General features: G+C 41.6%; 1 protein-coding gene across 14 annotated transcripts in view; it reads left to right on the top strand.

Annotated features, from left to right (window-relative positions):
• The first annotated feature begins 1094 nt into the window (after positions 1-1094).
• The window catches only part of LOC136872684 (rho-associated protein kinase 1), a 94364-nt gene continuing 78568 nt past the window's right edge, over positions 1095-16890 (top strand). Inside the window, exons 1-3 of one of the 14 annotated variants that reach the window (XM_067146507.2) lie at positions 1095-1132; positions 9858-10032; positions 12359-12475. In XM_067146507.2, coding sequence (XP_067002608.1) covers positions 9961-10032; positions 12359-12475 — 189 coding nt within the window. In that variant the 5' untranslated portion in view covers positions 1095-1132; positions 9858-9960. The other 13 variants (XM_067146501.2, XM_067146506.2, XM_067146497.2 and 10 more) reach the window with 13 other exon arrangements.

Raw genomic sequence — 16890 nt, 5'->3', positions numbered from 1 at the left:
TACAACACGTAATTAGTATTGAATAGGTTGAACCTTATACATAACTCATCTCTGTGATCTCAGTTCAATACGGAAACAACAATGAAACTCTTATCTTTAGAATTCCTGCCTGAACGTTCACGGCTAGATTTTTCCTTTTTCTCATTTAAAAGCATTGTATTATCATATGAAAACACTTGTCAACAAAAATATCGGCACATTCCTTACATACATGATTCAATGAATTTACATTTATGAGCTGGACAATTTTCCTTTTAACTTGAAGCCTGCTAACAGAAAGAAAATCTATAAATTTGGCCTCAAAAACATTCAAACTTTCCCTATAAGCAATACTTGCCATTACATTCGTGTAAAGCAAATTTGCATCATAATATTTTTTCAACAAAATATGTACATTTCTTAAATCACCCTTATTTTCTTGAGTGCTTGACAACGCATTACGACTTTCCAAATGGGGTAACTTGGAACACAACCAGCCACACTCATACGCATATGCATTTTCCTGAATTAAATCAAACTCACAGATCACACCTACAACAACACATCGGTGTTGAAGTTTAACTGCTGCACTCTACAATAAAATATGCGTGTTATATTTTAAGCTAGTTAAAATATGGGTCGAGCAGGTCAAAAGATCATGAAGTACTATAAAAATCTCTTTGTCACTGGAAGAATATATATGCAAACACGATATTACTTACATTTTCTTGTCACTAGGGAAACGGAAGAAAGACCGCGCATTCTTCTCTACTTCATAGTTACTGCAGGCAAACACAGCACGTACCTTTCCCCTCATGTTAAGAGGAGATATCAAGGAATGACACACGCTACCATTTAATTATGTCAACTCACTGAAAACGCATAAATAACACCAAAAACTTAACGCACAAATACACGTGCTTTTACGACAGAATCAGAAGTTCTCAGGTCAATCTTCTAAAGTGTGCTTTAATAGCTGTCCCTCGATATCTCGCTGAGTGTTGCGTATTGTCTCTACTGTATTTGATTAAACAGAGTAGGACTGATAGGATCACCCTGCGTTACAACGTTGGTTTTCCTTATTTTCCTTGATCTTATATCGTTGTTACTAATTTCAAGGTAATTATATCTCATGATGTTTTGTATTATCAAGGTGAGTGGGTGGCTTTCCCCTACAATGTCTCCCATTTTTCCATTAGCTCTCTTCTGTTCACTAGGTCAAATGTTTTTCTGTAATCTACGAATACTGCACAGTACTTTCCCTTGGGATGTCGTAATGCTTCTTCTATATCCTGCATTAGAAGTTTCACGACCTGTATTGCGCTCCTCTGTTTCCTAAAACCAAACTGGGAGTGTGGTTGCTAAAGACCAATTAGTATATTAAGCCTTTCGTTAATGATACATGTGAATACCTTCAAAAGGACATACTCCAGCATAATTCCTCTGTAGGAGTCTCTGTTGTCGAACGAACCTTTCCCTTTGTAAAGAATTTTCATGGTTGCTGTCATCTATTTTTCTGGTGTATCCCCTGTTTGAAAACATTTGTTTAAGAGGGACACCCATTGGTCTATCAGGATATCTGCAGATTCTTTCAGGTGTTCCGGAAAAATTCCATCCGGACTGCCGCTTTTTTAAATCTTGGTCTGTTGTCTTACCCTCATTATTTCCTCTTTAGTAATTACTGTGTCAATTAACTCATCTCTTTTGGGCTCAATATTGCATGCCTCGCCTGAGTTCATTTGATTTAAAATTCCAATGAAAAGTATCTCTCATGCTCCGATAGAAATTTCGCAAGACGTATTTGCAGTTTTTTATTTAATGCAATATACAGTATGTACACTACATTTCTCAACTGAAATGGGGTTATGTGATTATTAGTGATGGTGGATTACTATCATTTTCTCTACTCCGCGGGATGGGGAATGAAAGTGTCCTTAAATGCTGAAAAATATGAAGTTGTCCACAATAATTTCTCAAAAGTATTTCTGTCTAAACTAAGCCAGGGACTTGAATTGCAATTATTGGGATGTAGGAGCTTGATTATTAGCTAACCGCTCATAAATACTGAAAGATCGAGGTTTTGAAAAATAAATTAGGGATACTTTAACTGCCTACTCAGAACTACAAATGATCGGAATACAATACTTAATAAATGACCACGAAGTAGAAGAAATATGTGATTCAATTAATTCATTATTTATATAGCACATTACACTTAAGACAATGGAAATTTCAACACCATCAAGGCATTGGTCGTTTTTGTTGATTTTCGAGATACGAAACGATGCCATGTAGGTATGTAAACGATCAAAGTTTCGGACCCATTGGATTGTTGCTACAGGTCTCCTCACGTGATTGGTCGCGGAGGAATCAACTCCAGTATACGGACTCTGGTGTAGCGTAGTTGACTTGCAGTCTGTGCAGTGAAGTGTTCTGCGTCAAACATGCCTCGACGACAGATAAGAGCACACTATCAACAACTGTCACCTTTTGAGAGGGCTCGGATAATTGGGTTGTGTCGGGCTGGATTATCGCTAAGGACTGTCGTTGCACGTGTTGGCCGACAGGCATTTACGGTACAACGTGTATGGCAGCAGTGGTCAAATGAAGGTACCCACACTCGTAGACCTGGCACAGGCCCAGCGCGACAGACAATTGTGAGATAGAAACGCCGCATCATTCGGATGGCCCGGATGGAAGCCCATGCAACAGCAGCGCAAATTCGAGCAGCTGTGGCACCCCACGTTACACAACAAACAGTTGGTAACCGCCTGCATGCAGCTGGCTTACAAGCCCGTGTCCCTGCAGGTGTTCCATTGACCGCACAACAGCGACGTGTGAGGCTGGTCTGGTGTCGAGAAATATCGACGTGGATTGACGAATGGCATAGGGTCGTCTTTAGTGATGAATCGCGCTTCTGTCTTGCCCACAGTGATCGCCGGAATCGTGTGCGCCGACGTACCGAGGAGAGGGGCCGCCCAGATCTTATTGTCGAGATGCACGCAGGGCCAACACCAAGCATTATGGTCTGGGGAGCTATTGGCTTTAATGTGAAATCACAATTAGTGCTTGTTGAGGGTACTGTGACTGCTCGACAGTACGCTGATAGGGTACTCAATCCAGTGGGTGTCCCTATGATGGCGAACATTGCTAATGGGATCTTTCAGCAGGACAATGCCCGGGTTCACATTGCACGCATCTCCAGAGAAGCTCTCCACGACATCACAATCTTAGAATGGCCCGCCAGATCCCCGGACCTCAGTCCTATTGAGCATTTGTGGGACATGATGGGTCGACAACTGGCCAACCGTCCTCAGTCACCCACATCTCTGGAACAACTGACCCATGCAGTGCAGCAAGCATGGGCCACAATTCCTCAGGAAGCGATCCAGGGCCTTATTGACTCCATGCCTTGACGAATTCATCGATGTATTGCAGCTCGTGGTGGGCACATCCTTTATTGATTGTTGTCCAAACTTGCGGTCAGAGGGGCCTGAAAGTGTAATCATTGAATCATAGCCAAACTCTTGTCCTGCATGTTCAATTGCAGCAATGTAGCACCACTCCTTCTGGGTGTTGCAATTTCCATTTTCTTCAGTGTACCGTACTTACCCTGATGTTGCCGTTCCCACTGGTGCATCTTACTTGACCTTGGTCCTACCAGCACCTAGAGAGGAGGTGCTTGTCCAACTATCCTCTTCGCATATGCTGAAAGAACGTTTTATTCTGCGTTTGATTATTATAGGAGGATAGCACACAATGTGCATATAGGAAAAATAAATGATCTTAATTGCATAGTTCAATTAAGACCTACTGTTCTTTTGGAGCACAGCTTTGCGTGATACCGTTGGCAAATTCTTGTACCCAGTTCACAAACACACTTTCCATCTGGTTCGTGGAAGTATTTTCTATTGCATATTTTGTAGTGAAATCCATGGATCGCAAAGCGTGTCATGGTGTGTCGCAGGTCATTAGCCAGAATTTTTCCATTCTGGCGTCGTCATGGCGTCTGTTCGGTAGAAATCTATCCAAATTTTGGCTTTTTTTTTTTTCGGTACTTTTTTTTTTTTAACTCTTGAAGTAAGGGTTGGTATTGTGACGTGGAAGGCAATGATAATTTTAATCGTAGATCTTCTGTATAGAAGAGTTGTCTTGTCAACTTATAAGTTAACCTCGAAGGAGCGTTCTTTGCCAGGCAGAGAGCTTTCTTGAGACACGTGGCTTTCACTCGTTTGTCCTTCGTTTAGGTATTCCCAGATAGTCTCTAATGCGAATGTCATGAAGGGGGTAGATCTTGATGTGGAATAGGGCTATTGCTGTCTCTATAAATAATTGTCGAAGAACCTTGATGCCACTCGTTGCTGCGACTGCTTTGTCTCTGATGTGTTTGGTGAAGCTTTTTTCCGTTTGTAAAGTCATGCCTAAGTACTTGTAGGAATTGACCCTGGCAAGATCTTTATTCTCTGCAGCTGGGAGTTTCCCACCTCTTCTAAATGTCATTTGGACTGTTTTCTGTAATTAATACTTAGACCGTTTGTATTGACCAAGTAATTTTTTCAAACGATTCCTATAGCTTTTTATGTGTAGACTGCATTAAGATTGTTACCGCTTACATTCACAGAAAAAGGAATTAATTTAAGTTTGAAACGACGGCGCTATTGAGCAGCACACTTAAGGGTGTGCATCAAGACTAAGGAATATAATTTTAAATTCTAAGAACGAACATCATACGAATGTGCTCAACCTTGGTATTTGTTACGTAAACTACAATTATTGTCTCACATACGCCTGTCAAGGAAGGCATTTTTCGTTGCTGGGCAATTACTGTAGGGCATCATAGTTTGTATTTCTTTCATTTGTGCGTGACATCTAATGTCCCCTTTGTTACCACCTTCCCTCCTATGGATCTGGGCAGTAGAATAACGCCCACGGTACCCCCTGACTGTCTTAAGACGCGACTAAATGGGCACCGTGGATTGGCGACCACAGGCACTTAGCTGAGTGTTGGCATTGCTTCCACTTGTGCTACACTCCTAACTTACACCTTTCATGTCCGACTTCTTTTGGTCAACTCTTGTTCTTTTCCGATCCCGACGATATTGTAGCATTCAAGGCATAAGGAGACTTTCATTTCATGCCCTCTGTGGCCCTTGTCTTTCTTTAGCTGATACTTCCATTTTTCAAAGGATGGTTGCTCAGCTGTACTTCCTCTTAAAACAATAATCACCATCACTACTACCTTAGTCAACACTCGTTCTTTTACCAACCCCCACGTTTTTAGGTGTTGAACCTCTTACATTTTCCTTCTCATTAGTATTAATAGAGTAGGATTGCCAAACTTTACTTCCCCCAGAAAGAATAATCACTCCACCACTGCATAACTTTTCTTTTCTGAAATGATAGTATTAGCTTTGTATGTTTATAGGGGCCTTTCTCTTTCACACCTCTCATTTCCTTCTCATTAGTATTAATAGAGTAGGATTGCCAAACTTTACTTCCCCCAGAAAGAATAATCACTCCACCACTGCATAACTTTTCTTTTCTGAAATGATAGTATTAGCTTTGTATGTTTATAGGGGCCTTTCTCTTTCACACCTCTCATTTCTTTACCAGTAACGGATTCTTTGATGGGTTGGACTTCTTCCTTCCCCATCATACAATGTCGATAGGCTTCAATTTTAATGTTGTTTTGCCCCTTAATAACAAACAATCGCCACCGAACAAGGGATCAAAACTTACGAGCATCAAGTGGTGACCACAGGATCCCATCATTGTTTAACATTGTTTCCATTCACTCATCTTCCTCTTCCTCTGTAAAAGGCAACTAAAAGGGGACCCAAGGGCTTTCATCTTGGGAGCGTATGTTGGCAGCCATGGGTACTGTATCCTAGTTGAGTCTGTCATTGCTTCCATTTGATTCACGCACCTTTGCTTCATCTTTCGTATGCAACCTCCTTTGGTCAACGCTAGTTGTTTTCCGACTTGGACGGTATAGGTTGGCGAGTCCTGGGAGTTTTTAATTTTCATACCATTCGTGGCCCTTCCCTTTCTGATGTTGATGACGTTTGTTATTTAAAGGGGCCTAACACCAAGGTCGTCGGCCCCCATACCCTTCCTTTTGCTGGTACCTTACTTTTTGGAAGTTTTGGATGTCTTCTATTTTCCACCCCCTATGGGAGAGGCAGTGAATAACACCCACGGTATCCCCTGCCTGTCATAAGAGGTGACTAAAAGGGGCCTCAGGGGCTCTTAACTTAGGATCATGGGTTGGCAGCCATGGGACCCTTAGCTGAGTCCCTCCCCTGTGGATGGGCTTGGTGTAATAACACCCACGGTATCCCCTGGCTGTTGTAAGAGGTGACTAAAAGGGGGAACCAGAGGCTCTCATCTTAGGAGCGTGGGTTGGCGACAATTAGGCCCTCAGCTGAGTCCCTCCCCTGCGGGTGGGTGAAGTAGAATAACACTCGCAGTATCACCGGCCTGTCGTAGAGGCGACTAAAAGAGGCCCCAGGGACTCTTAACTTGGGAGCATGGGTGGCGTCCATGGGGCCCTCAGCTGATTTGTTTGTTTCCGACCCCGATGGTATTAGGTTAGATGTTACATGGATAAATGCAAGTAAATGATTGAATAAAGTGCGGAATTGAAATGGAGAGTATCTATTAGACGTTACATACTGAAAAAGCCATTAAATGCTAATTTAAACAGTAAGTGCTGACCGGATGTTATGTAAGTAGAGCGAAGAGCGGGGGATTATTTAATTGTGTATGGCCATTTATCCATGATACATAAATACCTTATTACATGAAGAAGATTAATAGCCTTCTCTCCCGCTCCCAGTTAGATGAACTATTTAACAGATACTGAGAAAGCAAACCTCTTTAGTAGGGAATTTAGAGATTCAGTAGATGATTGTCAGGAGTTGGAAACCGAAACAGAAGTTACAGAGGGACAGACACAAAGGGAAACAAGAAGCTTCTCGTTCTAGTTTCTAGTTTCCTGAGTGGGCCCTTTCGATTCATCAAGAGGCAAACAGAGGCGTAGAGTACACAGGGTCTTACTACTGAGTTATAGTGCTTCAGTTTTAGGTTCTTGTAGAGATACCTGGTGGTGTAGATGCTTTTACAGGAGTGAAAGGCCCTCTCTAACTTGGTGCACCTGGTGTCTGTGGCCAAGCTTTTGCTCTCGCTTGCTGAGATCCATTCTCCTAAGTACTTGACTGCAGGAACTTTACTTATGGTGTAGTTTCTTAGTGGGGTTGTAGAAGGAGCTTGCTTTATGTTAGTGATAAACTCCATCTTCTGTAGGTTAACCCTCAAGCCGCTTTTTGCTAAATCTAAATAACCTTTCTTTAAGATCAATCCCAGTGAAAGTGTTGATGAAAATTTCCAAGATATTAATACACTGCACAAACTTATATTCCCGTACCACTTCTACTCCCACTGCATAGATAAGATGATTGTATACACACTATTACTGTGGATTCATTCTCGGTACTCATCCTCACCAGAAGCTGGTCATTAAATTTTATCCTGTTCCTCATCCTTATGATCCATGACAGCCATCTCAGTTGTGTAAGTTCCGTCTCTTTGCTGTTATTTCCATATTTACGGTACTTGTCATGAAAATGAACATTACACACAGAACTTTGCTTTGAGGTTTCTGTTCCCTCTGTGAGTGGGGGTGCTAGAACAACACCCACTGTGACCCCTGCCTGTTGTAAGAGGCAACTAAAAGGGGCCCCAGATCCTCTCAACTTGGGAGCTTGGGTTGGCGATCACGGTGCTATTAGCTGAGTCCTGGCATTGCTGCCATATACTTGTTCCAGGCTCCTCACTTTCATCTATCCTATTCGACCTCCTAGGTCAAGTCTTGTTCTTTTCCTACCCCGATGCTATTAGAGCATTCAAAGGCTAGGGAGACTTTAATTTTCACGCCCTTTGTTGCCTTTGTCTTTCTTTGGCTGATAACTTCATTTTTCAAAGTGTTGGATCTATTCCATTTTTTCACTCTGATTAGTGTTATATAGAGGATGGTTGCCTAGTTGTACTTCCTCTTAAAACAATCACCACTACCACCCCTGCTTCGGTGGAATGCACACGATGACCTCTGTGACAGTGACCATTTCCCTATTATCGAGGCTCCTCACCGAAGGATTCTTAAGCATGCTAATTTGCCAAAGTTCACACCGTTAGCTGCCCTTAACAATGCAAAAAGCCGGAGCATAGACGAGAATATAACTTATATTACACAAGTGATTCTTGTGGGTGCTGAGAAGTCCATTCCATCCTTTTCTGTGACTCCTCAATGAAAACTTGTTCTTGGTGGAACGAAGAAATTGCAGCAGCTAAAAAGAACAGCGTCGCGCTCATAAATGCTATTGTAGGCCTCCTACTGGTAACTTGGTAACATCTTTAAAACTTTGCACTAAGGTGCGAGTTCTTATTTGACAGAGTAAAAAAAAATCATGGGAAAGATACGTGTCATCTATGACATCACATACACCGTCATCTCAAGCGTGGACTAAACTTCAACATATTTTGGGTGTACAGGGATCGTCCTCAGTACTGGGAATTTCCACTGCAGGCAGTATAGTCACTGATCCACCCATGCTTGCTATCTAGCAAGTCATTTTGCAGATCTGTCTTGTTCCAGGAATTACTATCGTGATTTCCTGGCTCTGAAGCGGGAGGCAGAACGTCATCATCTCAGTTTTACCACTCAAGCTTCAGAGGACTATAATGTGCACTTTACCAGAATGGGAAATCCAAGTGCCTTGGCACTTTGCAAAGACAGAGCCCCCAGACGAGATAATATCCATAACCAGATCTTAAAAGCGTCCTATGTCTTCTTGGGGGGTTCAACCGAATCTGGACAGGGGGTGAGTTTTTGCCACAGTGGTATAGTAATTCCTCTCCTCAAGCCTGATAAAAATCCTAAGTATACAGGAAGTTACAGACCTATTTCTCTTACTAACTGTCTGTGTAAACTATTTTGAGAGGATGGTGAATTGCCAACTTGTGTGATGTTTGGAGAACTTTTGTCCAAGTACCAACTCTAAGTTCCTGTTGTAAATTCTGGTTGAACACTAAACAGTACAGACAAGAGCTGCAACTCTTCTTTCACAACATCAAGGTCCTGAAACTTCCTATCCTGTACTGATGTGTATGATACTGCTCATAATGACGCTTTGCATTAAACGTTTAGCTGATGACATGCCTTTTACACACTAAGCACTAAGCTTCTCCTTCATTTCACGACTTAGGAAACAGTGCGACCTTTCCGGTTCAAATCTACTGCAATGTTTCTTCTCATCACTCTCATCTAGCATTGTCCTTTTATTTCACTTGGTACGAACAGATCTTGTTTACTCATACTTGCTGTGAGCAAATGTACTGTTAGTTATGTCTCCTAGAGGAAAGGTCTGCCCGCACATGTGCGAGGTCATTTCCAGGCTGTGCGATGACTCAATGCGGGCACTGTTTGACATGCCTGCTGTAGGTTTTCTGTCGGGATAATCTCCCTTAGCCTTTGACAGTCCCCTGCCACATTTGCAAATGCAGCAGCATTTTGGTGAATTTGTGTGTCATTTTCTACACAAAGGCTTCACCAAGCCTCCTAAGGGAGAACGCCTTAGCCATTGGTTCTCCCTTAGTTTCTCGCGTTTGGTGCTGGCCGCCCAACCCTCAGTCAGACAGTCGCAGGCAGTATTGGCTACTGTCACATACGGAGGCAGGGTTCTCCTGAACTGACTGGTTTATCCTACCTTTTCATATTCCTGTTTCTCTATATATGACTTGATTTCCTTTCCATTTCTTCATTTGTCAACAGAATACTGCAAATATTTTATAATAAGTTAATTATTTACATTCCTTTACAGTTCATGAATATTGAATAATATTGAGTGAAAATGAGCATTTACTCTGAGATGAAGGAAAACACCAGAGAAGTCACTGAAGTGCTTCAAGAAGCCTGCAATAAACATGTGCAAGTTGCAAGAGCAGTTTTATTGGCCAAATCAAAGCTTAACACTTACAAAGAAGAGAACAAGACAGGTAAAGTAGTAATGAATATGATCATTTTTGTGATGTTGCAGTTTAAATATGAACACAGTTGTTTAAAAAATATTTTCATCACACTTTTTCCACCAGCATTACTATATTTACATAGCATAGGACTTTTCTTGCAACATTTCTAAAAAAGATTAGAATAGAATAGATAACAATGCCTTTATAGAGACGGGACTTATTAATGGTAAATGTTGTAATGAACACAAAGGATGCCTTATCACTCATCAAGTGGATAAATGTTAAAGGATGGGGAGAATCTTATTACGTACCCATAATTATAAATTTATTAATTAAGGAGGAGAATAGTGTGGCTTTTTATCACAGGAATATTAGAGACAGATTAGTGCTCAAGTTTAGTTGGAGAGAAGACCTTACCTTAGAATTCAAGGAATATTTTGAAGGGAGATATTTTGAAATTATTAAGACAGAAATACGTCTTGTGATTAAAAATAACCAAGTAGGTAAGGCAATAAAGCTAAGAGAAAATACAGTATTGATAGCAGGACATAAGATGCTTGTGCAGGGGATAAGAATACAAAGAAATAATGTGTGGTACAATGAAGAATGCATAAAGAAAAAGACTGAATTAATGAAAGCACAAGAAACATTTAGAAGAGTAGGAGGGCATGAATTAAGAATTGCAATGTTTTGCTCTTCTCCACACTGATTTTCATACCTTGTTTGTTTGTCCAACACTTGTCCCTTTTCTCTACAGCGTCGAGTCTGAGGTAATTAATTTTGTGTGGCTATTTCTAGCCGAGTGCAGCCTTTTTAAGGCAGACCCTCCGATGAGGGTGGGCGGCATCTGCCATGTGTAGGTAACTGCGAGTTAATGTGGTGGAGGATAGTGTTATGTGTGATGTGTGAGTTGGAGGGATGTTGGGGACAGCACAAACACCCAGCCCCCGGGCCATTGAAATTAACCAATGAAGGTGAAAATCCCCGACCCAACTGGGAATCAAACCCGGGACCCTCTGAACCGAAGGCCAGTACGCTGACCATTCAGCCAACGAGACGGACGAGTCTGAGGTGAGATGAATCTGTTGTGGCAGGTTTTTGTAACTGGATGCCCTTCCTGATGTCAGTCTCATCAGAGGAGATAATGAGGTGAAATGAATGACGTGATATATGATAGTAGGAAAAGATAGGGTGAAACTTGGTGCCGGCACATAGCCTAATCCTGTCAAATAGCACCAAGGAGTTTGCTTAATCTGATGGACGAATCACCATCAATAGCATCACATGCCCTCACTCCATATGAGCACTGTGGAGAGGTTTGGAATTTAATCCAGGCTTTTGGCATGCAATCTAGTGATTGGAAATTATATACCATCACCTCTCCTACCCTGCCAGCTAACATTCTGATGGTGAAAATTTTTTGACCAACAGGACTCGAACCAGCTAACCATGGTGTCAGACCATTTAGACTTCAACGCCTTAACGATCATGGCCAGCAGGCGGGCACTCCCACCTGGGAGTGAGCTGGAGTGTACTGAGCTCCCTGCTGAAGGGTATATTTATGTCATGGTCTATCAGGGCTCCCATTAGTTTGTTTATTTGCTCATAGAATTCCTCCAGGCAGTTGTAGCATTAACATGGATTAAATTGATGTTGTTGTGGTGTCCTTTTAGTTGTATGAGTACACAGCAATCTGAGTACAGTATAAAGAACTGTTCTTAACCAAGTGCTGAGACACTAGGATAGATACATTGTTTCGATGATTGAGACCCACTTCAGAGCTACCCAAGTAAAACATCATTGCTCCTTCCATTCTATACACATCTAGCATATACACAGGATATCGAGTTTCATCCTTTCTATTTCCAGGGTGGCATTTTTCAGTTTTCCTGCTTAGAACAAAACTCACTGATTGCACTTGTGTTTGTTGGCCAGGTGAGGCCTGGTTCCCACCTCTCTTTGGTCGGTAACACATTTCACACCTCCAAGCCCGAAAAGTTTGTGGTGCTGGCTACTAGCCAGGTCACTTTGCACATCACTTCCCATATTTTGTACTTCCATGGTGATTTACTAGGAGAATTGATAGATGTGCTGGAACCTCTGAACCCTACTCACAAAAAAAACCCTGTCCATTTTCTACCAGTGAATGGGATTAGTTTGCTTAGTTCTGTTAAGAGCAAAGTCAGTCAGATCCCTGAATGTAGTATCACTCCCTCAACATCATCCTTGACATGTTACCTTCTAGAGTTAATGAAACAATTGTAGAAATGTATTTGAAATTATGTTTAGTATTTTTCAATCTTGCCTTATTAATGTTACTGAAAATTCATGCTATTCTATTTACTTAGTCCAGGAAATATATGAGAAGAATGTAAACATGCATAATATATTAGACAGGAAGATACTTCATACTGAAGAAGGACTTTGCAAATATCAGTCAAGTACAAAGGATATAATGAAGAAAGCTGAGGTAGGTATTACTGCTTAATACTGAATTGAAAGTAGTAGTTTTTTTAAAAGTAATTAATTAATTAATTAATTCATTCATTCATTCATTCATTTATTCATTCATTCATTCATTCATTCATCATATGGTTGTTTCACACCACAAGCAAACATATTTACATAGATAACGTTTACAACAATCAAATAGGTATAACTTAATAAATACTTTACATAGGTTTAAAATAATATACAAAGGATTGTAACATATAGACTGCACACATTCTATTGATCTGGAAGTCACTTCTAAGGAATTCAGCTGGGTCACCAGACAAGACTCGCAGTGGACATTCCTGAACTATGTGTTGAATTGTTTGTTTCTCGGGACTACAATCACAACTGGCTAAAGATATTTTACCCCATTTGCACAAGGAGTCTGCACAACAGCTGCAATTTGTTCTGATCCTGTTGAGAGCACACTAGGTTTTATGGTTTAGGTTGAAGACCAGTGGTCTGATAGAAATACAAGGTATTGTAAGATGGTCGTCTGTAGTATTGGTAACTCATATTATTTTCCATCAATCAATTTGTTTATATAAATATCATACCAGTATAGTTGGTCTGTTATTGGACATTATAAATTTTCCAGTTAACTCATTCCTGGTTTCGCCCCAGTGTGCTAAGTTGGGCTCATCAGTTGGTAAATAGCACACCTATCGAGATGCATGGCTAGGGCGTATCATGGAGGCCACTACGTGGGCTACTTGGAGCCACCGGCAGTGCCAATGCACTATGAGAGACTTTGTCTCATTTCCAAAATTTGGTGCCTGCTGTCCATCACATGATCTAGATGTTGATTACCATAGGAAATCTGAAATATTTGTCCCGAATGAGTAAATTTATAATACCAATATAGTTGGTCCGTTATTGGACATTATAAATTTTCCAGCTAACTCATTCCTGGTTGCCAGCGTTTCGCTCCAGTGTGTTAAGTTGGGCTCATCAGTTGGTAAATAGCACACCTACCAAGACGCATGACTAGGGCATACCGTGGAGGCCACTGCGTAGGCTACTTGGAACCACTGGCAGTGCCAATGCATTATGAGAGACTTTGTCTCATTTCCAAAAATTGGTGAAGAATTTTTCTTTATATTATTTTTTTATGAAAATGTTTAATATTGAATGCTTAGTGCAATATTGAATTTATGTGACAATGAGAATTCTATAAACAGATGGTGATGCGGCGGAGCATGATGCTTTTTTGTTCTCCCTTGATGAGAGTGACAATACAATTAGTTGTTAGTTCACGGGAGTGCTGATAGGAGCATCTTTAGGTGCTACCAACTGTTATTAAACCATTGTGGGGGAAAGGAAGGTTTAGTTCGACAATGGCTTTGGCCATATGTTAAATACTGTATTCCTTTCATTATGCTTCTTTTTACATGTGTGTATGTGTGCATTCTTGTCAATATTTTTTCTGGTTGTGTGGACACTGTGTGCTGCACTCTCGAAGGGAATGTTGCCCTGAAGGTGTCACTGTTCTCATGGCAGAGATTGGCGTGGATTAGCAAAGATAGATTACAGCTACTAAACGACCTTTCCTCTTGCCGTGCAGGCAGTATGTCACATGGCCATAGCAAAAAGCCTTTCAAAGGGAGTGCAGACCCAAAGGAACTGTTGTTCTCTAAAAGAGCCTTTACTTGTGTTTTAATTCTACACAGGTTGGTAACGGAAGCTGAGAGTTTTGAATCCCAGGAATTATGTCATGTCAGCTGACGGTAGTGATAATAGCTGGTCAACTAATGGACAATGGAACGTGAAATATTTCATTAGGTTATAAAAGTAACTGTACATTTTGGGGTGGATTGGTGGGACCCTAGCATTCATAATGAACTTATCTCTCTTCTGCAAGCATTTTAAGGTAATACACAGTTCAAAAAAAATTAAGGCAACATGTTTTGTAACGTCTGGTACGTGAACGTTAATTTTGTAGATGAGGTTCCAATGGTTGTACAGCATACCTTGAGATCTTAGCTACTCAGGATATGTCAAATTGAAGTTATACGTCATCTGTAGGTGTAGCCGTGCATTAAACTATCAGATAACCCCTCAAAACAAAGTGAATAGCAGTGTGTTCGTGTGTCGTTGTGAGGTACACAAACTACTGTGGTCATTTGAGCACATTGTACGTAAACCGGCACATCCCATGAGACATCTCAACGAGGGCAAGTTGCAAGGGTCGTCACTTTGATCCAGGAAAGATTTACTTTTTGTCGTGTTGCTGTGGATGTGTATATCTCTCTGTCAGTTATTCAACGCTTGTGGAATCACTACAATGAGACAGGCAAGTTCATAAGGAGGGCTGGACAAGGCTGTAGATGCATGACAACCCCACAGGATGACCGATATCTGGCCATCTGTGTGTTGCGGCATCATTCAGCAACTGCCAGAGAACTGCAACAAGACCTCAGGAGGGTCACTGGAGTCACGGTGTCTGACCAGACAGTAAGGAACAGGTTAAGAGAAGTGTCCTTATGACCCAGACATTCTGTTTGAGTGCCCCGTTTAACGCAGCTTCATCACATAGCTCACTTTCTGTTTGCCCGTACCTATGTCAACTGGCATCTTCGCCAATGGAGACCTGTGTTGTTCACAGACGAGTCCAGATTTCTCCTGACACAGCGTGATGGACGTCAATGTGTATGGAAACACTGTGGTGAGCAGTACATGCCAAATGTTGTCCAGGAAGACGACTGATTCGGACAAGGTTCTGTGATGGTGTGGGGTGGCATCAGTATTGATGGCCGTACGGATTTTGTCGTCGTCCGTGGTAATCTTACTGATGCGGGGTACATTGAGCAGATACTGCTACAGCATGTGTTGGTTGCTGCATACAGTGTTGGCCCTGAATTCGTACTCATGCACGACAATGGCAGGGCTCATGTAGCATGCGTCACCAGAGCTGTCTTGCGAGAACTGGACATTCAAGAGATGGAATGGCCAGCAATGAGTCCTGATCTTAATCCCATTGAGCATGTGTGGAATAGGCTTCACAGAAGTGTGCATGGGCGGACTGTTCCACTACAGACTCTCTAAGACCTCGAACAGGCTCTCATTGAAGAATGGGATCTGATACCGCAAATGACCTCCGTCGACTTATACAGAGCATGCCACATAGGTGCCAGGCTATGATAAATGCTCGTGGAGGACATACACCATACTGAAGCTCTCCAACTGTGATAAAAATCTACCCTGGAGGACTGTTATCACTATTCGCTCCTATTTGGACATTTACATTTGTGTTCTGAAAATGAACGCAAATCCATCAATGTTCTTTTGTATACTTCAATAGTAAAGAATAAAGGTTTAGTTGGTAAAAATGAAATGAAATGTCGTATGGCTTTTAGTGCCGGGATATCCCAGTACGGGTTCGGCTCGCCAGATGAAGATCTTTCTATTTGGCTCCCGTATGCGACCTGCACATCGTGATGAGGATGAAATGATGATGAAGACAACACATACACCCAGCCCCCGTGTCGTAGGAATTAACCAATTAAGGTTAAAATCCCCGACCCGGCCGGGAATCGAACCCGGGACCCTCTGAACCGAAGGCCAGTACGCTGACCGTTCAGCCAATGAGTCGGACGGTTTAGTTGGTAATATACCTGGGTGAGAGGTATTGTTTTGTGGAGCATGGCATATGTTCAAAAACATGTTCCCCTAAGTTTTTTGAACTGTGTATATATATTGGAGTGCCTTAACTAGAGTGCTACCTGATGGTAACATTAAGATCTTGGAAATAGTTCCAGGGGCAGGTTGAGTGAGCTCCTTAGATTTTTGAGTGTTTATGTTCAGACCAAACTGTTCACATGCATTCATGCATTCTTGAAGCAGCAGATTATTTGGTTGCAGCTCCTTAGATGCATGAGCTGGAGAAGCATTGTTGTCTGCATACCATAATTCAGTTAACTGGGTGAGCTTGGTTAGTCATTTTGAATGGAGTTTGGAGATATCAAAACGATATCTGATTTCTGCACCTATGTTGTTAGCCAAAGATGTCTCATGGAGCATGGCTGTAAAGTGTACGAGATAGGGCACAGCCTTACTTAAGACCCTTATTAGATCTAATTGGGGATTCCTCTGATATATCATTTTGATACAGAACCTGTCCACCTGTACCGTTATGAAGTGCTCTAATTCGACAAAAATTTCAGGGCAGCCAAAGCAACTCAAAATCATCTATATAGCTTCTTTAGGCACAGTATGAAAGGCCTTCAAATCATAGAACTCTAAAAGGAGAGCTTTTTGTTGCTCTCTGCACCTCTTCTGTAGTTGTCTTGCAAAAATATAATTTTGATGGTGCTTCTAGATGTGAAAAACACACACCGAGATTCTGGAAGTATATTCTCCAAAACAGTTTGGAGTCCATTCAACAGGATTCTA

This window comes from Anabrus simplex, chromosome 4, assembly GCF_040414725.1.
Source record: "Anabrus simplex isolate iqAnaSimp1 chromosome 4, ASM4041472v1, whole genome shotgun sequence".
Classification (NCBI taxonomy): Eukaryota; Metazoa; Arthropoda; class Insecta; order Orthoptera; family Tettigoniidae; genus Anabrus; species Anabrus simplex.
The sequence above is the reverse complement of the archived record's forward strand: the minus strand, read 5'-3'. Positions and strand labels throughout refer to the sequence as shown.